Raw genomic sequence first — 22,264 nt, forward strand, 5'->3', positions numbered from 1 at the left:
TTCTGTACAGCACTTTGATATATCAGCTGATGTAAGAAGGGCTATATAAATACATTTGATTTGATTTGGTTAGCAGATATTAATGCGAGTGTAGCGAAATGCTTGTGCTTCTAGTTCCAACAGTGCAGTAATATCTAACAAATAACAATTCCCCAACAACTACCTAATACACACAAATCTAAAGGGGTGAATGAGAATATGTACATATAAATATATCGATGAGCGATGACCAAGCGGTCATAGGCAAGGTGCACTAGATGGTATAAAATACAGTATATACCTGCGATATGGGTACTAATATATGTAAACATTATTAAAGTGGCATTATTTAAAGTGCCATTGTTAAAAGTGACTAATGATACATTTATTAAAGTGTCCAGTGATCGGGTCTCAATGTGGGAAGCAGCCTCTCTGAGTTAGTGAATGCTATTTAGCATTCTGATGGCCTTGAGATAGAAGCTGTTTCTCAATCTCTCGGTCCCAGCTTTGATGCACCTGTACTGACCTCGCCTTCTGGATGATAGCGGTGTGAACAGGCAGTGGCTCGGGTGGTTGTTGTCCTTGATGATCTTTTTGGCCTTCCTGTGACATCGGGTGTTGTAGGTGTCATGGAGGGCAGGTAGTTTGCCCCCGGGGATGCGTTGGGCAGAACGCACCACCCTCTGGAGAGCCATGCGGTTGATGGCGGTGCAGTTGCCGTACCAGGCGGTGATACAGCCCGACAGGATGCTCTCGATTTTGCATCTGGAAAAGTTTGTCAGGGTTTTGGGTGACACACTATGCACACTATGTTTGTCTATTGTTGTGACTTTGATGACCAATTTATGCAGAAATACAGAAATCCACACTGTCTGTGTGGGTGGACCATTTCAGTTTGTCTGTAATGTGTACGCCCAGGAACTTAAAACTTTCCACCTTCTCCACTGCTGACCCTTCGATATATATAGGGGGGTGCTCCCTCTGCTGTTTCCTGAAGTCCATGATCATCTCCTTTGTTTTGTTGACACCCTGGTTACTCTCCTGGGGAGTCACCAGGCACTTAGTGGGACTGTAATTTGTCCTGTAATTTCAACAGGACAATGACCCAAAACACACCTCCAGGCTGTGTAAGGGCTACTTGACCAATGTCATGACTGGCCTGTGAGGATCAGGTTACAATGGACCGACTGAAAAATAGCTTCTATCGCAAGGCCATCAGACTGTTAAACAGCCATCACTAACACAGAGAGGCAGCTGCCTACATACAGGCTTGACACCATTGGTCACTAACAAATGGATCACTAGTCACTTTATTAACGCCACTTTAATACTGATGTTTACATGTCTTGCACTACTCATGCCAGATGTATATACTGTATTTTATACCATCTATTGCATCTTGTCTATGCCGGTCGGTCATGGCCCATCCATATATTTATATGTACATATTCTTATTCCTTCCCTTTACTTAGATTTGTGTGTTTTAGGTAGTTGTTGTGGAATTGTTAGATTACTTGTTAGATATTGCTGCACTGTCAGAACTAGAACCACAAGCATTTTGCTACACTAACAATAACATCTGCTAACCATGTGTATGTGACCAATAAAATTTGATTTGAAGCTCAGTTGTTCAATAGTTATTCCATTCCCGAGCCCAGCTCAAGAGTAGATTTGCCTTGTGAATGCGTAAATATTTGTAGCTGTTTGAGAGATGCGCCAAAATAGAGCAGGGATGGGAAGATCTGATAACTCAATGTCTATACCTGGCTAATGGAGCTTGGATACCCCCTTCCCCTCAACACACACACACACGCTGGTCCCCCATGGAGAACCTTCTTCCCTGGCACCTCTGTGCAGTCAGTCCACAGTATTCTGCCCCCTCTCTGATTGTCAGAGTGCGACCCTGTGTGTCTTAGATGCGTGTGTGTTGGCTGCCAGCCAAAAGTCAAGTGATTCCTGTATGATGTCCACTGCATGCTCTTCCCACAAAGAACGATCCCACTTTGATTTGCTCCTGTCTCCCTTCTGACTCCCAACTTCCTCCAGTTTCCCATATCACCCTCCCTTCTCCTGTCTGCCATCTCACTACGGTCTCTCTCTCATGTCTCATTCTCTTCCCATCTCCCTGTCGCTCTCCTCTGTTCTCCCTCCTCCCTTCCTTCTCCTGTCTCTCCCATCCCACTACCATCTCTGTCATGTCTCCTTCTCTTCCGATCTCCCTCTCTATCCCCTCTCCTCTGTCTCCCTCCCTTCTACCTATCTTTTTCCTCTCATTTTCCTCCCTTCCCTCTCCTTTTGTCTCACAAGTGTCTCCATTCCTTGACCTCCCTTCTCTCTGTTCTTCCTATCTTCTCTCTCACTTCCCTTACTCCTGTCTCACTCCCGACTCCCATTCTCCCTTCTGTATTTTACTTTTCTCTCTCTCCCTCCTCCAGTCTGTTGATTCCTTCCCACTCTCAGACAGAGCGGCTGTGACAGGCGTGTTATGGTGACTGAGTCTGATTAGATAACCTGTGATGAAAAGTCAGATAAAGCCCCATATGCTCAGCTACACTTCATCTGGATTTGGGTGACAACAGAAGAGGAGGAGAATGAAAGGAAGGATGAAAAAAGAAATTGGGTCACACTTCAAGCAATAATGACGTTATAATGCTCTTGCGCAATCTCTACTGCAGCACGGAATAAATCACAGACGCAACACCCTTCAAAGAGAATAACGAATGTCCCCCCACCCCGACCTACCCCGCCTCCACACCCCATACAATAAGGATTTGCGTCAAAAAAAATGTTTGACAAATGAATCTGACACCTAACACTACCGCCCTCCACCCCACTCCTCAATGACATTCAATAGCCAATGACATTCAGAATTACTTTTCCTCATAGGCGTTCAAACTAAGATTGATCAGTAGAAAATATGTTGTGCGGGAGATTAGGGGATAAGGTTGGGCAAGTTTCCATTACTGGATTCGACTGGTCCTAGTCTCGCATTGCCATACCTTCAAAATCACGTCATTGTCACGCATCCCTTGGAGGTCTGGAGAATTTTGTATTGCAAAATAGGTTTGAATGGTCCGCTGGCTCCCAGCAGCAATATTTTGATTGGATGTTACATTTCAAGAACCCTCCCCCACATGCCCATTGGTGCTACGTATTATGTTTGTCGCTGTTTTCAGACCGGGAAGGACACATTTTGCGGAGTTGTTCCGTATGCTCGTTTGCAACATTGCAGAAAACCTGGAGGAAAAACGTAATTATGTTTTGCCAGAAGTGTGCTCCACACTCCAAAGGAGTTCTGAGGTTGTCCCCATAGGAGAACCATTATTTAACCAGGAAAAGACCCTTGGGGTTATAAACCTCTTTTTCGAGGGGGATCTGGCAAGAGGTCAGCAGGAAGCAGTCAGCGTGTACATTAAACACAAGAACACAATACAATACATCAAAAACAATGACAATGGTCAATATTTCTGTGGAGAGGGTTCTACCTGGAACCAAAAGGAGTTCTCCTATGGGGACAGCTGAAGAAACCTTTTTGGTTGTAGTACCTTTTTTCTTAGACATACAACAACATATTTTGATGTGGATTTAATCAGCGATTTCCCGGCCATTCTCACCAAAGACTGTAAAACGATTAACACTGGGTCTCCACCCCTATTTTGCTATATTTCTGCCATGAATTTCCCCAGGCTTTCTCGTATTAGGGAAGCCTGGTTCTCGACTAGGTCCATTTATAAGGATAAGTTATTAATGGGCAACCAACGTGGTGGTGGTGGTGGTGGTGGGTGTGTGTAAGTGTGTGTGGATGCATGGGAGTGTGTGAGTGTGACACCAAGGAATAGAAGGTCATCCATCCATCATGACTGTACTCTAGAGCATAGCAGAGGAGAACAGGGAAGATTAATACAGCTCTGAGCACTACCAAGGCTCTCCACTATTCAATACAACATCACTAAAGGCATTTCCACACATCCAATATTGTGGTGGTGTTGTGTGTGTGTGCATGTAAGTGTTTGTGCATGCATGGGAGTGGTGGTGGTGTGTGTGTGTTTTTCATTTAACCTTTATTTAACCAGGAAAAGACCCTTGGGGTTATAAACCTCTTTTTCAAGGGGGATCTGGCAAGAGGTCAGCAGGAAGCAGTCAGCGTGTACATTAAACCCAAGAACACAATACAATACATTGAAAACAATCACAATGGTCAACATTTTCCTCTATCAGAGCTTTAAACTCAAGTGATACCCTCTCCTCCAGTTTTAAAGTATTTTGCAGCTTGTTTCAAGACCAAGGATATGTTGTATAAGTGAGGAGTACAGAAAAGTAGGCAATAGTCCAAGAACTGCATTGTACAATACATTAAAAACAATTACAATGGTCAACATTTTCCTCTATCAGAGCTTTAAACTCAAGTGATACCCTCTCCTCCAGTTTTAAAGTATTTTGCAGCTTGTTTCAAGACCAAGGATATGCTGTATAAGTGAGGAGCACAGAAAAGTAGGCAATAGTCCAAGCACTGCATTGTACGCCAAGATGTATCAATGTTTTAGCCTTCTTGTAGGAAGGGAGGGACACTTCACCATGTCGTATAGATCAGTGTTGAGTGAGTGGTCTTGGATTTGTTAAAAATCTATGCGCACCGTGATATACAGTGTTAAGTATCTTAAGGGCACTGGCTGTAAGGGCGCTGGCATATAAACAATGTCACCATAATCAAGCACAGATTTTTTTTTTTATCCTTGGACAAGGTCTTTCCTGACTGACAGTGAAACACTATGTATTCCTGAATTAAAAACCCAACTTAAAATGTCAGCTTTTTGGATATCAACAGCTTTAAATATCAACTGGTTTGGGGATAGAACACAATTCTTTTAGAGAAAGTCTTTCAGCTTGGAATTCACCAGGTTCTCCGGAACTTTAACATGCACATGAAGTTTAGATATAGGGCGATAATTATCCAACTTGGGACGGATCTCCAGCTTTATGCAGAGGTGTGACGTATGCAGCTTTCCAGATTTCTGGATGCTACTTGATTTTGAATTTTAAGACCACTTGAAGTATCAAAAAGAATATGTAAAAAATGTATTTGATGAAAAATGTGTTTTGGCCTTACCGCTATTAGCCCATACAAATGCATAACTGAATAACTGATTCACTACATGGAACAACAAATAGTCCCAAAATAGCATCAAAAGGAAGTTTGTTCTGAAGTGTCTGTCCTATATCTGAGCGATATATGAATGATGAGGAAACATTATTATTATTATTTTTAACATGTATTTAACCCCTTATTTTTGGCACTAAACAGTCTCCATATACATATATTTCCATTCATTTGTTCAACTGGTACTGAGGGACCTTCAGATGAGTCTTGTGAGGCCTGTGGCAAAACAACTGACATGTACGTGTTCGTGAGAGCCTCTTCCCATAGAGGGGTAATAAATATCACTCAGACCCAGGCAGTATAGGAGCATCATGGCAAAAACTGATATAATTTCTACCCTCAGACCATGAGGCTGCTGAATCGCCACCACTAGTCAGCTACCTGCTCCCCCCTCCCCATGCTACTCCCCCCCCACCCACCCTCAACTCTCACTTACCTTACCTGTTAGTCCCCCTATGGACATTCTTCTTCCCCTATGGACTTTACTCTGCCCCCACCCCAACGACATTCATCACTGTTGCAGTTGTTAATATGTATATTATTTTGGGGTTTTATTTCACTTAACGATCATGCTGCTGCTCCCCCCTCCTGTAACGGCAGTCCTAATCCTCCTCCTCGGACGAGAAGAGGCGAGACGGATCGGACCAATACGCAGAGTGGCTAGTTTCCATAGTGATTTAATAATTAACAAAAACAATATGCGATACAAAATAACTACCGTGACAGTCCTGTGTGGCGGAACACTAACACAAGAACAAACACCCACAAAACACACGTGAAACCCCGGCTGCCTTAGTATGATTCTCAATCAGGGACAACGATTGACAGCTGCCTCTGATTGAGAATCATACCAGGCCGAACACAAAACCCCAACATAGAAAATCACACATAGACAGCCCACCCCAACTCACGCCCTGACCAACTAAATAAATACAAGAAAAAGGAAAAACAGGTCAGGAACGTGACACCTCCCTCCCTCCCCAACAGTCTTTTCTCTGCATCCACCCCTATTGAAATGTATTTATTCATCACTGCCACAGTTACTATTATGTATATAGTGCTATTTCTATTTCTATTGTTTTATTACCATTTTCATTATTTTATTTCATACATTTTCACTGTACCCTGCAATCAAACCTGCAACCCTGTATATGCGATTATTAAAATCTGAATCTCTGAATCTGAAAAAACCTTTACGAAGCCAGTGCGATATATCAGTTAAGAAAATATTACCTTACAGGGAGCAGTATTATTTATTGAAAAGGCTCATTGGGGTTAGGGGTTGCTATTTCTGGTACTGCTGGGGTAGAACAAAAGCCTCCAGGAAAGCTGGGTAGGGGTGTGACGAGGAAGGAGAAAGTGGCGCTGAGGGCCAGCGTCCGAGCCTCCCTCCTGGGCAATAGTGGAAAAAGCACCCAATTGTCATACTTGAGTAAAAGTAAAGATACCTTAATAGAAAATGACTCAAGTAAAAGTCACCCAGTAAAATCCTACTTGGGTTAAAGTCTAAAAGTATTTGGTTTTAAATATACTTAAGTATGAAAAGTAAATGTAATAGCTAAAATATACTTAAGTATAAATCATTTCAAATTCTTTATATTAAGCAAACCAGATGGCACTTTTTATTTTTATTTACTGATAGCCAGGGGCACGCTCCAACACTCAGATATCATTTACAAACAAAGCATGTGTTTAGTGAGTCCGCCAGATAAGAGGCAGTAGGGATGACCAGGGATGTTCTCCTGATAAGTGCGTGAATTAGCCAATTTCCTGTCCTGCTAAGCATTTATAATGTATTTTTGGATGTGAAAAATATAAATAATAAAGCACAGATACCCCAAAAAATTACATAAGTAGTACTTTCAAGTATTTTTACTTAAGTACTTTACACCACTGCTCCTGGGTAGGGGTGTGACATGGAAGGACAGCCAACTTAAAACATCTTCCCCCGGCTATGCATCTACAGTAGGCTTGGGGAGCGTTTATACCTTATAACGGGGTATACATTTTAGTATTTGTAGATACTTTGTAAGTAAATACCTGCAGTGCAATGCATTAGAAGATAAAATAGATTGCGTACTTCATTTCATCTGTCACATTATTTTACATTTTAAGCTTTTTTGTTTTTGTTTCGGGGGAATGACGTCGGGTCCGGGAGCCGCTATAGGCTCTCATGCCTCAGACATATCACCAGGTTTCCCCTGCCTCCGCCGGTTCGTCAGGCTCCCCTGCGTCCACCATCTCGTCATGCTCTTATGCCTCAGCTGGATCGCCAGGCTCCCCTGCTTCAGCCGGTCTGTCAGGTTCCCGTGCCCCAGCCGGCGACAGGTTCCCGCGCGTCTTCAGGGGTGACCGGTCCGCTCCTGATCCCCGGGATTGTCATTTTGGTCAGCGTCCTGCGGCCGGAGCCACGCGTCTGGGAGGGGGTACTGTCACGTGTGCTCCCTCTCCGGCCTCTAGGTTACCAGCCTGCTCGTTATGGCATACACCTGTCACCATCGTTACGCGCACCTGTGCATCATCATACTCACCTGGACTCCATCACTTCCCTGATTACGTTCCGTATATATGTTTTTTTCCCACCTTTATTTAACCAGGTAGGCTAGTTGAGAACAAGTTCTCATTTGCAACTGCGACCTGGCCAAGATAAAGCAAAGCAGTTCGACACCAACAACAACACAGAGTTACATATGGAATAAACAAACATACAGTCCATAATACAGTAGAAAAAGTCTATATACAGCATGTGCAAATGAGGTAGGAAAAGGGAAGGCAATAAATAGGCCATGGTGGCAAAGTCATTACAATATAGCAATTAAACACTGGAATGGTAGATGTGCAGAAGATGCATGTGCAAGTAGAGATACTGGGGTGCAAAGGAGCAAGACAAATAAATAAATACAGTATGGGGATGAGGTAGATAGATGGGCTGTTTACAGATGGGCTATGTACAGGTGCAGTGATCTGTAAGCTGCTATGACAGCTGGTGCTTAAAGGTAGTGAGGGAGATGTGAGTCTCCAGCTTCAGTGACTTTTGCAGTTCGTTACAGTCATTAGCAGTAGAGAACTGGAAGGAAAGGCAACCAAAGGAGGAATTGGCTTTGGGGGTGTCCAGTGAGATTTCCCTGCTGGAGCGCGTGCTACGAGTGGGTGCTGCTATGGTGACCAGTGAGCTGAGAAGGCGGGGCTTTACCTAGCAGAGACTTGTAGATAACCTGTAGCCAGTGGGTTTGGATTAACCTCACATCTACCATTAAGGGTACGACTAAAGGCTATAAGAACTGGTCGTCTAGTACGTTCGTCACAGAGAGTAAAAGGAGCAGGTTTCTGGGCGCAATAGAATAGATTCAAAGCATAATGTACAGACAAAACCTAGGCATTGTTTGATGATGATAGAGATATTGTCTCTAGAAACATTTAAAATAAGCTGATGTCACCGCATATGAGGGAGGTGGAACTAACGGGTTGGCTAAGCCATATTGAGCAGGGCTAGAGGCTCTACAGTGAAATAAGACAATAGTCACTAACCAGAACAGCAATGGACAAGGCATATTGACATTAGGGAGAGGCATGTGTAGCCGAGTGGTCATAGGAGTCCAGTGAGTAGTTAGGCTGGTTGGAGACACGGCGATTCAGACAGCTAGCAGGCCGGGGCAAGCGAGCTAGCAGAAGGGCCTGAGAGGGACATCGCGACGGAGGAAATTCGCCTGGCAACAGGGGTTTTCTGCATCACATATTTTCATTATACACAGAAAGTTGTAGGGAAGCCCTACAGTAACGTACACACTTTTGAAGTTCACTCCAACATGCACTAGTCAATCCATCCAAAACTCTGAACTTATTATAACCAGATCAAAAACAGCTATGACCCAGAACCCTGTCATCTCTCACCCACCCTCAGGGGGGTCAATCTTAACCAGATGTATCCGGTTTTCAGGGGAAATTGAAAGAGAGCCTGTGACCCGACTGAGGCTTTTGGACGTTAAGGCAACACTCCATCTTAACTCCTCCTCCACATTTACTGGAGTGGTTGAACAGTGCAGAATAAAACCTCCAGGCAGTTTTTTTTTAATGCTCAGGAACAGAAAGAAACACTGCTCAGGCGTTTCTTTTACGCCTGCTATGTTAGACTCTCTCACCTAACAAGCTGACCACACCACTCTCGTTGCAAAATAAATGTACACATACATGTTATTCAATCATTTAATCTAAACTGCTCGTACGTCAACAAGAGTCTGACTAGCCAGGCGTTAAAATACAAATTGCTTCTATTTTTGACGCATGACACGCTGCAAGTCCTGCCTCTCCCATCTCCTCATTGGTTTTTAGGAGCATCACAAGGCTGATTGAAAGATGACTGGAGTGTGGACCTCAGTACCAGTTGGTGGTGGTAATGCACAAAGTTGGTTGCCAACCGACATATAAAGTCCACAGAAAAGAAGACTAGACACCGACTACTACTAAAGGAGATTAATAGAAACCAGTGGCGCAACTTTCACATGTCCCATGTCCACTCCCACATTCTGAAATAGCATTTTTATCATTGGGATGTGATACAAAACGAGGCAACGGTGAGCTTTAGTACCACGGGGCCGCCTCCGAGCTTTCAGGTAGGCTGTTTGGAGTGTTTATCCGACTGAAAATAAATAAGTAAAATAATATGTCCCCCCCACTTCTAAAAGCAAAGTTGCGCTCCTGCAAGAAATTATTTGTTTTCAATTTTATCTGTGGATTAAATGTCAGAGTAGAGAACCTAGGATTTTTTAAAACTCAGTTTTCAGTTTCAGAACAGGTGATAACAATTAGTTCAATCAACTCCGAGTTAAGTTAACCCTGAGTAAAGCACGTGCATGAGGAGATAAAAAGCCCTCAATGGAACGCAGATAACATGATTCATCATGGCAACAGGAGAAAAAAGGGCTTGAACCTACTACTTCTCCCCTGTGCAGTTAGAAATATTAAAGAATGTGTATGCAGAATATGAGTAAATATTTAAGAAAAAAAGCAATACTGTGCCAGCAGCAAAAAAATGTGAGCTGGCGTGGCATTAACTTGCTGACCGAGTCAATGCGTGAGTATTAAATTGAAATCTCGAGTGTTCCACTTATTCAACATGTATATGTGTGTGAGTGAGCGTTTTAATATTTATGCAGGTGCAAACCAACAGGCACAAAACGTACTCAGCAGCAACTGAAGATGAAATATAAAAATATACTTCAAATAGTTAAGGTATGATTTCATTACAAGCAATGGTGATGTTGTTCAGCCTACCCTACCTAATTAAACAGCATTCCGTGGTTACATTCAACATGTGATATATTTAAGTACTTAGAAAGTTGTCCCTTTTTGAACTTAGAAAATTTCACAAGCACAAAAAAGTAAAATTTTCAGCCATCCCAACACCGCCAGTATTTAATATTGTCTATTTGAAAGTAACCCCTAAATGCCTTTATACATACAAGTCTAGAAATGTGTGCTTACTGGATATCAAATGTGACCTCCATTACAGCCAATAGAAAAAAGGCTGAGGGCTGAAAAACAGGTGGGGGGGGGGGTCCACCACCACCACCACCACTCAGAGGCTGAAGAGAAGGCCCTCAGTCAAAACAGTGGGCGACCTATTTCTGAAGGCATCTCTGGAGGAAGCTCATTTGACCCAACCAGGTTAGTTATTCAAATTAATGATACAGTGCCTTGCAAAATTAATCATCCCCTTGGCGTGTTTACTATTTTGTTACATTGCAACCTGGAGCAATGTTTTGCCTTGAAGAATAGGCAAAAATCCCAGTGGTTAGATGTGCCAAGGTTATAGAGATATACCCCAGGAGACTTGCAGCTGTAATTTCTGCAAAAGGTGGCCCTACAAAGTATTGACTTTGGGGGGGTGAATAGTTAGGCACGCTCAAGTTCAGTTTTTTTGCCTTTCATGTTTGTTTCACAATAAAACATTTTGCATCTTCAAAGTGGTAGGCATGTTGTGTAAATCAAATATATGTACATTCATCCTTTTGCCAGTGTTACCTCAGTGACGCCCACCCATCCATCTTTGACACAACTTAGCGCACTGATTTTCTTGTAGCGGTACAATTCTTTGTAATTGACTGCTGTTACTTTTTCAGATTCTTAGTTGTCCTTCAGACATCTATATGAAGGTGACTCAGTTATATATTTGAAAAATGTGGCCTGCACACTTGTAAAACCAAAATTCAAATTAGGTGGGGCACTTTTCTGGGTAAAGTTATACATGTAACTGTCTAATCTTCATCTTCTACCAGTTACTGGTGTAATCTGTCTGGTGGAACCTTTTGCCATAACAGACCTCCATGCAGTTGTAAGTATACTTAATACTCCACAGATTTTTCATAATGGGTTAGAGTAGAACACAAATTGTTAATTTTCATTACAGGAGGATGAAGACACCTTGTCAGCTGCCACAGAGGGGGAAGATCGAGTCCTATTGAGGTTTACACCTTAAACATAAGTTGACGATAGTGTTGTACCATAATAAAACGTGCACCTTTTTCTAACAGAGCAGTGCTGGAATTACAATGAGGCGGAGGGTCCATCCACCTCCACAGCACAACTTGCCTCAGTAAGATGTTGTTCAGCATCGGCCCATGACTTACAATGAAACTAAGTAGACCTGGCACTGTGTTTCTATAGCTCCATGTGAAACAGCTGTACAAGGTGTACTTGGATAAATAAATTGAAAACTGTAATTTAGAAATTGACCACATGCTGCAGATGCAAAATATAAAAATAGAACTGCTGGAACATCAGTTAAAGGTGGGTGAGGTGCCCACAGGTGGATGATTTAACTTTTTTGAACATAAATATTAACTACTGTACTGCATGTGTACTTGCAGGAAATGAGGCAGACTTCATAAAAAGCAAGGCATATTGTCTTTATTTGACACTGCGGAGGTGATGGGTCAATCAGAAATGACGGTAGCATATTGTCTCGGACTGCTCTTCCATCTCGTGCGTCAGCGGAGTGGTCAGGATCGTTAACTGGTTGAGTAGGACATTGTTCTCAAATTGTGGCAATGTTGTGGAGAATCACACATGCCAATGTCACTTGCCCTTTCTGGGGGGGTCCTATGAAGGCACTGGAGCATCTCAATGGTCATCGCTACCCTGGCTTGTGTCCTGCAGTGAGCCAAGTTGTTGCTGCGGGCCGGGCTCAGGATCAGCAAATACGGCTGGCAGGGGTACCCGGTTACTGAGTAGGTAACCATCAAACTATGATAATACAGTTTAAAGTTTCAGTTGCAATAGCAGGAAACAAAATTGATTATAGGATATTGCTATTTAAACTCACCACGGGCAAATCTAGCGCTCAGTACTCACGAAAAACTTGCGATTCATGCAGACCCAGGCCACGCAGCCCACATCAGCAAAATGGAAGCAACATCACATTACACAGATCTTCAGTGCAGAACAGTAATTAGCTGCAGTTGCTGTATTGTGAAGTATCTTTCATTTGGAATGCTAAAGGCTACTATTTAGGCCTACCTGCACATTAATGCTGTGGAAAGACTTCCTATTCACAATCTCCATTTACTGAAGGAACTGTGACAGGAATATGAGTGCCATCTATGCAGCCAATCACACCTGGAAACCCTAAAATATATCAAATTAACTGATTAGTGCTTCAAGTCTCAAAGCTTCATACTAAATAAATGATTGCTTAGACTGATACCTGCAATTCTGTGGAATTCTTGTGGGTTTGTGACTTGGGAACACCACAAAAGTGTACAGTAAACATTTCAGTGGAATAGTCACTTTCTGACAGCCCAACAGATGGTTGCCTTGGAAATATGCTTAGCGTCACCGAGGTTATATAGAAAACTCTCGCTTGCCAAAAAACAAAGTGCAACAAAGAACTGAGAGCATGTCCACGATGTGTCATATGAACGTTTTGAGGGCTGAGAATATTGTTCAGAAAAACATTAACGCTCAAACAGATAATCAGGGAATTAAAAATCCAAGCGGGGTCTGATCACTCTCTCCTGACGGTGATTTCGTGCTTCAATATCAACTGGCTCGTCAAGAAAAGGACACGCCACGTCTGACACCTTCAGTCTGCAGCCTATAGCTAAAGAGGAGAAACTCAGGATTAGTTGAAAACCTGCCAGTGAGCAGGTTAGCTTCACGGAGTATGTTGCCATAGTAACTCACTCAGAGTTAAGCTGAACTGGCTTTGTGAAACCAAAAACCCAGAGTTCCCTTCAACTCCGAGTCAGCTGAGTTTTCACTAAACCCGCTTTCTGAAACAGGGCCCTGGTTGCCATTCCTGCAGTCAGTATGCCAATTGCACGCACCCTCAACTTGGGACATGTGTGGCATTGCGTTGACAAAACTGCACATTTTAGTGGCATTTTGTCCCCAGAACAAGGTGTATCTGTAATGATCATGCCGTCTAATCAGTTTATTGATATGCCACTCCTGTCAAATGGATGGATTATCTTGGCAAAGGAGAACTGCTCACTGAGATGTAAACATTTATCCACAAAATTTAAGAAATAAGCTTTTTGTGCATATGGAACATTTCTATGATCTTATTTCAGCTCATGAAACCAACACTTCGTTGCATTTATATTTTTCAGTGTACAATCTGGTCCGGTTGCAGCCACTAGACCTTATTTATACGCCAAGCAATTAACAAACGTCTTAAGGCACGCTTTTACAAGTGTCACAAACGGCCGCTCCAGTAAGCCCCTTATGGTGAACGAGAGGCTTGAACATTTGAAGTTCAGTTCATTGCGCATTATGGACTCGAATTAAATGAGCCTAAAGACTTGTTCTTTTGACTGAAGGAGTCAAAGATCCGAGTCAGTAAAACAAGCCGAACTTCCCATCAATCCTGGACAGGGGCACACCACCAAAATGTACTTACTATATAGCAAAACCCTGACTGACACACAAACCTCACTATTGCCTAAAGGCTGATCATTTTTTCCATCGCCCAAGTTGATCCTTTCACAACAAAAATGTATACATTCACATAATTATTTTGGAATTGCCCACTGATAGCGCTTAAACTATAAGAATGTGGTCAAATGCAGCTGAAAATGTAAGATCTCTTGCTACAAGAGTACAAAAATAAAAACGGTCACACGGTTGGACCTTCACCCGTACCTTTTTCAGCCTTGAACATGAAGAACAATTCAAGATATTTGTCAAACTTTATTTATAAAATACAAAACATAATCCATACAAACATTGCATCGCATTCATCACACACATCACCTTCATTAGCTGATTGCATACACAAACATGATGTTTGGCATGCCAAACATCACAAGGAGTTGGCAAGAGTAGAAACAGACTGGCACCCAGGCTAGTTTATTGTTGGTTGCCCTTGATCTTCTGTAGTCTCTTCATGAGGTCAGCTAGGTTGCCTGTGGAGCCGGAGTCAGCGGGCCGGGCGGGGCTCTGTGGGTGGCGCTGGTCTTGTGATTGGCGGTTGTGGAGGATCTGGGACATCTTGCTCTGGAGCACATCCATAGAGGGGGCCACGGGGGGCTTGGAGAGAAGACCGGTGCGCTCGTCCTCACCCTCCCTCTGCTGAGGCTACACGGGAGAAGGGGAATAGGAGAGAAATCCACTCACTATTTACAATAACAGCAACAAACTACTAGAACAGAAAATGTTTCAGTAACCACATTTCCATTCACAGTGCATGTGAGTGAAGTCATATTGTACATACAATTTTAATAAAATCACAGATGGGGTGGAAACAGGAAGTTTGTGTCAGTAAAATGTATTATGCGGGAAATGGCAGAGGAAATGCCTTTATGTTGAAATATTGATAAAATAACCATATCGAAGAACATTTGGAGTCACACGATGATATGGTGTGTGGTCCTCCCATTACGACTCAGAAAACCATAGTTAAAATTAAGCTACGGATTAAATACATTTCACAGGGTGGTGAAAGTTCAGTGATGAGCTTGATGCTGCTTTCCAATAAATCGAGGGTCTTATTTTGGTGACATGATCGATGCTTGACAAATAAAATTCTCACTCTTATCCATAATCTCATGTTGACTAGCCAATCCGCACAGCCCACCCACACTACCTGTTGGGTAGAACACAGGTGCCAAGACCAGAGTAGGCACGTGCTATTTAACAAATATATATATATTTTTTAAAAATCTGTACAGTTGAAAATGCAATGGAAACACATTGAACTTTACATTTTTAGTCGGTACTTGAAAACTTAAGCAAAAAAGTACATTGTGTGCACTAACATCACACTGATTTTTATCTACAACAAATCCATTTGGTGGGAAAATGCTGATATTTTCTTTGAGGATTATAGATTATTCGCATGAAAATCTGTCACCAATTGGTCAGATGATGTTGCTTGCAAATAGGGATGTTAATTGTTGACTAAACCATCTGAATACATGTAATCGATCATGTTTGTCAGATTATAGGTGAATTTGAATAATGTAGTAAAATTAAATAAGCGTGTGTCTGTGTTTAATTCGCTATAAATCTTAATTATCAAACACCCACCGCATACAGAGCATTATTTAACCGGGACATCACCTGTCGGCAGCGAGAGCTCGCAGCTCCTAAAACAACTGCTTGCTGCATGGAGCAAAATGCATTCCTTTAAGCCTGTTCCTTGTGCAACATTTGTAAATGCAATGTAGTGTGAAAACAGTTGATGGTTACCATTTAAAAAGGGGGATCCCTTTCTATTGCTACTATATTTATTTCTCAACTCGCAATAGCAAGCAAATTGCACTGTTTTATAACCTGAATAGCTTATCTGGCATGATTAAAATGGAACCACGGGGGGGGGGCGCGCCCTCTAGTCGGCATTTCAGTGCAAAGGCAATACGGTGTGGTATCAGACAGACAACGTGGTCACTGAAAATAACAACTCAACCCCCGTTACATTAATTTGTTTTATGCTACAATATTTTTTCCAGTTGTTGGACAAGATGATTATGTAAAATTTGCCAATAGGCTAAAGTTCTATGGGATAGCTTACTACTGTAAGCGAGCAATTCAAAAAATGTTTTACATTGGCCATTTCATTTGAGTAGTTGAATGTTCAATAATAGCCTCTTGACTGTGATGATTGATTTTGTCAAGTTTCAGCTCTTAATGAAAAATGGCAGTGCCTTGTACGCACGCATTTGTATTTTACTAGTTGGAACAAATTTATTCGGTTGTTAACCCACTAGAGTTGATTGACTAAGTTACAATACATTATCAAAATCCGTAAGTTTATCTGCGGTGAAAAGTGACCGAGCTAGAGTGGTGTTTGTCAGACCATGACATCCCGAAAAATTGTCTTCTTGCAAAAACCTCTGTAGCGTCCGAACGGTTTGAGCTAAAAAAATTATGACCAATATGGAAAGAGGAGATTCTCACAAAAGTGGTGTTCTCAGTTTTGATCTACAACTCCTACAAGTGTCACGGGACTAGTATGAACGTAACCGGTACCAGTATAAAAGAATAAAAAAAAAAAAATAAAAAAAAAACAACTTTTTTTTTTTAAAGTATGAAGGTTATATGCCTACCCAAAAAAGGGGGTTAAATGTCTAAAAATATACATTTCCTGAGTTTAAAAAAATATATCCTAGATTTAGGACAGACACTTCAAAACCTTGTTTCTTATTATTTAATGTATTAGTCATATATTTGGCCATTTACAAATGCGTTATTCAAATGATTTCTATGGACTAAGAAGTAAAGGCTGAAACCAATATTTAATCAAATGTTGTTTTTTTTTTTTATACCTAAAGGGGTCTTACAATTCAAAACTCAAATAGCTAAATGATCCATAGTACAACCATCTTAAAATAATTCCATATGCAGTTTAGAACCCTCATAACTACCCCATTTTACACTAAAGAATTCACCGGTTAATGGGGGTCGGTTAGTCAGCAGCAAAATTTACCGGAATTCGCATCCCTTCTTGCAAATACTGTACCTTGTTGTTGTTCTCCAGGCCATGCAGCTGTCGGAGTACCTTGAGTCGCTCCTGGTAGACTGAGGGTCTGAGCTCGTCTCTGCCAGGAGTAGGGTCCAGACCCACACCTAATGAGGATAAATAATAGGTTAGAACAGGTGGTGTTGAGAAGCATGTGAGGGGCTATATTCTCTATGCCTACCCTCTCTGTTGTGTGTACCTGTGGTGGGGTATGGTGTCCTGGCCTTGTCTCCTCTTTCTGTGCAGAGTTTGTTTAGGCTGTGCTCTACAAAGGTCTGAAATGTCTGTGGCAGCTTCTTCAGGTGGGAGGCAAGGTCCACCTCAGGGTGTCTCTGCTTAAACTCCCACAGCTTAGACACACCCTACAATTAAAGAGAGTCATGCTGTCAGGGAAACACTATGGCAGAGCATGGAAAAACCCAGACCAATCACACTGGGTAGGAAGACCCGCTCTCACACACACAGCTGATGCCAAACCAATCATCCCTAACCTAAGGCCTATATTTTGTAGATAACGTTCTTGGCTAGTTTGCCATTGGGTTAGATTGTCTGACAGTAATTACATGGGAATCTGAACCTCACCTCTTCGCTGTTCTCCTTGGAAGAGATCTTTTTGAAGATCTCCTCCAACACCTCTGCATCCTTTGATTTGGGAACCTTTTAAGAGACGACAAATAGCAGATATGAGGCTATATACACTCAGTAACAAGCAGTATTCAGAGTGTCTTTGATGGAAATGTAGAACCATCTGTCATGAGGAAAAGAGAGCCCATGAACAAACTAGATGTGTAGGAGTGTACCGTGTGTGCAGTCTCTCTGTCTGTCTTGGCAGACTTGACAACCCTCTTCAGATGAGCCTCCAATTCAGACTCACTCTTGTTCTCAATCAGTGACAAGTGATCCAGGATCTGTTCATGGAAAGACAAACATTCAACAAACATCAAAACTATTGGGATAAATGTTGAAATCAAATTTTAGTAAAGGTATTGCGCCAAGTCCGTGAACACGCATGTAATTAAGACATAATTGGGCAATCACAAAAGCGCAACAACCTGAGTAAACTGTCTGCATGTGCAACATCACGTTTATGTTGATTTTGTCCATCTACGATAATGACAGGATAAAATATCTGTGAATCAAGTGTATTAATTTGGGGGCAGGTGGAAACACGCATGAAACATTAAATGGACATTTAACTAGTTTGTGACCTGGGAGAAACATTGGGGTGTTATTTTACCTGAAATGTATTTGGTCCTTTGTAGAATTTTGACTCAGTCATACGAAAACAAACAATTAAGCCACAGATAAGGGGAAACCTAGTTAGTCATCTTTGATTAATCTCATCGTTCCAAGCACCCACGTGAAAACCAATGAGTAGATGGGACAGGCGGGACTTGCAGTGCTTCGAGTGTCTCAAATAGAACCAAGATATATTTCAGTGTTTTGCAACAGATGGTTGCTGACACGCGCAAGGAATGTACATGCAATGAATAACATGTACACGTTAAATTGCGGTTAGGGTGTAAGGAACAGAAATGTTAAATAAGCAAATTATGAGGATCCAAAGGAGAATCCAATGGTGTTTAAATAAGCAAATTACAGAACATGTCCAAAAGTATGTTGACACATGCGCGAACATATCATTCTGAAATCATGGGCATTAATATGGAGTTGGTCCCCCCTTTGCTGCTATAACAGCCTCCACTATTCTGGGAAGTCAAATTCTTCGACACCGATCTTGACAAACCATTTCTGTATGGACCTTGCTTTGTGCACGGGGGCATTCATGCTGAAACAGGAAAGTGCCTTCCCCAAACTGTTGCCACAAAGTTGGACGCACAGACTCGTCTAGACTGTCAATGTGCTGTAGCATTAAGATTACCCTTCAATGGAAGTAAGGGGCCTAGCCCGAACCATGAAAAACAACCCCAGACCATTATTCCTCCATCAAACTTTACAGTTCGTCAGACTGCCAGATAGTGAAGCACGATTAATCACTCCAGATAATGTGTTTCCACTGCTCCAAAGACCAATGGTGGTGAGCTTCACACCACTCCAGCCGGCGCTTGGCTGTGTGCGGCTACTTGGCCATGGAAACCCATTTCATTCTCTCAACGAACAGTTCTTATGCTGACGTTTTTCCCAGAGGGAGTTTGGAACTCTGTAGTGAGTGTTGCAACCGAGGACAGACGATTTTTACCACTACAGCGTCCCCGTTCTGGGAGCTTGTGCGGACCACCACTTTGCGGTTGAGCCGTTGTTGCACGTAGACGTTTCCACTTCACAACAGCAGCACTTAGTTGACTGGGGCAGCTCTAGCTGGGAAGAAATTTGATGAACTGATTTGTTGGAAAGGTGGCATTCTATGACGGTGCCACATTGAAAGTCACTGAGCTCTTCAGTAAGGCCATTCTGCTGCCAATGTTTGTCTATGGAGATTGCATGGCTGTGCACTCGATTTTATACACCTTTAAGCAACAGGTGTGGCTGAAATAGACAAATCCACTTACACTATATATACACAAAAGTATGAGGATGCAAAGGGGAATCTAATAGTGTGTGTGCCAACCGTGGGCCCTGCCAGGCGGCAGAGTGTGTGTAGCAGAGTTTGGAGCGTGCGGTGGGGCATGTCAGTCTTGAGCTGCCGTAGGCGTTCTTTGGGGAAGAGCTTCATGAAGTTGTGCACATCCAGCAGGATCTTGTCCAGAGTAAGACTGCTTATGGTTTCTGGCAGGAACTTGATCATACGCCACAGACACTACACACAGAGAGAGACAGAGAGGTTTAGATTACATACACAAAATCCTACACAGGTCCTTGATGGCATGGAGCTCGGCCCCAGTGATGTACTAGGTGGTGCGGACACCCAAGCACATCACTGAGACTGAGCTCCCTGCCATCCAGGACCTCTATCTCAGGCAGTGTGCCAGAAAATTGTTAAAGACTCTAGCCACCGAAACCATAGCCTGTTCTCTCAACTTCCGCACAGCAAGCGGTACCGGAGAATCAAGTCTAACATCAACAGACCCCTGAACAGCTTCTATTCCCAAGTCATAAGACTGCTAAATAGCACAAAAAAAACTGACCATCTGCAATGACGTTCCATTTCATTTTGAACCATCTCTTGGCACACAAACACTCACTATGCACACAATTTGCTTACACACAATCATTTATGCTGCTGAATTTAGCTTTGCGCAACCCCTCCCTTTTGCCCTCAGAAAAGCCTCAATTTGTCATGGCATGGACTCTGCAAGGGGTCGAAAGCATTCCACAGGGATGCTGGCCCATGTTGACGACAAAGCTTCCTACAGTTAAGTTGGCTGGATGTCTTTTTTTTTTTTTTTTTTTTTTTTTTTTTAATTTTTTTATCCCCTTTTCACCCCAATTTTCGTGGTATCCAATCGCTAGTAATTACTATCTTGTCTCATCGCTACAACTCCCGTACGGGCTCGGGAGAGACGAAGGTCGAAAGTCATGCGTCCTCCGAAGCACAACCCAACCAAGCCGCACTGCTTCTTAACACAGCGCGCCTCCAACCCGGAAGCCAGCCGCACCAATGTGTCGGAGGAAACACCGTGCACCCGCCCCCCTCGGTTAGCGCGCACTGCGCCCGGCCCGCCACAGGAGTCGCTGGAGCGCGATGAGACAAGGATATCCCTACCGGCCAAACCCTCCCTAACCCGGACGACGCTAAGCCAATTGTGCGTCGCCCCACGGACCTCCCGGTCGCGGCCGGCTGCGACAGAGCCTGGGCGCGAACCCAGACTCTGGTGGCGCAGCATAGCACTGCGATGCAGTGCTCTAGACCACTGCGCCACCCGGGAGGCTGCTGGATGTCTTTTGGGTGGGTGGACCATTCTTGATACATGGAAATCGTTGAGCGTGATAAAACCTAGCTGCGTTGCAATTCATGACACTCAAACCTGAGAGCTGATTGTCACTCCGCTAGACACTAAAGACCCATCATATCTGGCACTGTGCCCTCAATCGTGGAATTGAACGCTTTAGCAGGATTCTCTTCACAATTGTCTGTGACAATTGCAGCTAAAATGGGTGTAACTTTTGTTGACAACTTCAATACATTTTGGAAACAAAACACATTTTAGAAGGAGGATGGGATCCACCCAAATCATTTGGGTTCCTGGATCCTTTCACAGCATTAAGGCTGCATTAATCACTACCATTGTGTCGCTGAGTCATCAATGATTTAGCAAATGTATTATACCAAGGGCATTGGTAGACAATGTAAGTAACCTAATTTATGTCCATCTAACTTCCCTAAATGCCTCTGCTGAACCTACAGCTATTGTATGGAGCAATCATGCTTCTATGAACCAGATTTATGCTTTTAGCACTGAGGCAGTGTGCCATAGTAGGAAGTCCACTGTGTGCAACTCACCTTCCACTAACATAAATAACATGAGAATATCTACTTCTGCTAAGCTTCCCAGTAAAGCAATGAAAACATGCAAGCATCCAAGAAAAGTTCTCAAAATAGCCCACGTTAACATATGTAGCTTAAGAAACAAGGTTCATGAAATCAATAACTTGCTAGTAATAGATGACATTCATATTCTGACCATCTCTGAAACTCACTTAGACAATACCTAGCAAACAGTTACTAATAAGGATGCACCCATTAAGAAAACTAAAAACTTAAATTCCTCATCAATCCACGAGGATTTAAACATTTTATGGTTGAGAGGGATGAGGCAAACGGAACGGTAAATAAGTCTGGCTGCACATCCCATTGGCAAACATACTGAAAATGGAGAACTCGTGATTAAACTTAATAAAAATAATAAACTACCCTATGAAACAAAGGAAAAAAGGCAAACTCAGCTCCATTGAATCAGAAGGCTCCTTCATTACAAAACCGACTGATATTGTAAACTACTTTAAAATATATATTTTTTCATTGGCAAGATTAGCAAACTCAGGCATGGCAGCAACCAACGCTGACACTACACATCCAAGTATATCAGACCAAATTATGAAAAGACAAGAACCGTAATTTTGTATTCCATAAAGTGAGTGTGGTAGAGGTGAAAAAATTGTCTATCAACAATGACAAGCCACCAGGGTTTGACAAGTTAGTTGGAAAATTACATAGGACAAAATTGCCACTCCTATTTGCCATATCTTAAATTTAAGCCTACTAGAAA

The 22,264-nt window shown here is 42.6% G+C and overlaps 1 protein-coding gene and 1 long non-coding RNA gene across 4 annotated transcripts in view; one reads left to right on the top strand and one right to left on the bottom strand.

Annotated features, from left to right (window-relative positions):
* Nucleotides 1-9,989: 9,989 nt before the first annotated feature.
* Nucleotides 9,990-11,664, top strand: LOC139575206 (uncharacterized). Its single transcript, XR_011674911.1, has 5 exons — nucleotides 9,990-10,208; nucleotides 10,291-10,366; nucleotides 10,647-10,801; nucleotides 11,413-11,468; nucleotides 11,544-11,664. It is a non-coding gene; the product is annotated as an uncharacterized lncRNA (long non-coding RNA).
* Nucleotides 11,665-14,306: 2,642 nt separating this feature from the next.
* The window catches only part of LOC139576296 (cytoskeleton-associated protein 5-like), a 91,518-nt gene continuing 83,560 nt past the window's right edge, over nucleotides 14,307-22,264 (bottom strand). For all 3 annotated transcript variants that reach the window (XM_071402238.1, XM_071402239.1, XM_071402237.1), the window contains exons 38-43: nucleotides 19,666-19,854; nucleotides 17,897-18,004; nucleotides 17,679-17,753; nucleotides 17,296-17,458; nucleotides 17,097-17,203; nucleotides 14,307-14,713 (exon numbers count right to left, since the gene is read on the bottom strand). In XM_071402238.1, the coding sequence (XP_071258339.1) occupies nucleotides 14,486-14,713; nucleotides 17,097-17,203; nucleotides 17,296-17,458; nucleotides 17,679-17,753; nucleotides 17,897-18,004; nucleotides 19,666-19,854 (870 nt within the window). In that variant the 3' untranslated portion in view covers nucleotides 14,307-14,485. The remainder of the gene's footprint in view (nucleotides 14,714-17,096; nucleotides 17,204-17,295; nucleotides 17,459-17,678; nucleotides 17,754-17,896; nucleotides 18,005-19,665; nucleotides 19,855-22,264) is intronic.

Source organism: Salvelinus alpinus, chromosome 5 (genome assembly GCF_045679555.1).
Source record: "Salvelinus alpinus chromosome 5, SLU_Salpinus.1, whole genome shotgun sequence".
NCBI classification, from domain to species: domain Eukaryota; kingdom Metazoa; phylum Chordata; class Actinopteri; order Salmoniformes; family Salmonidae; genus Salvelinus; species Salvelinus alpinus.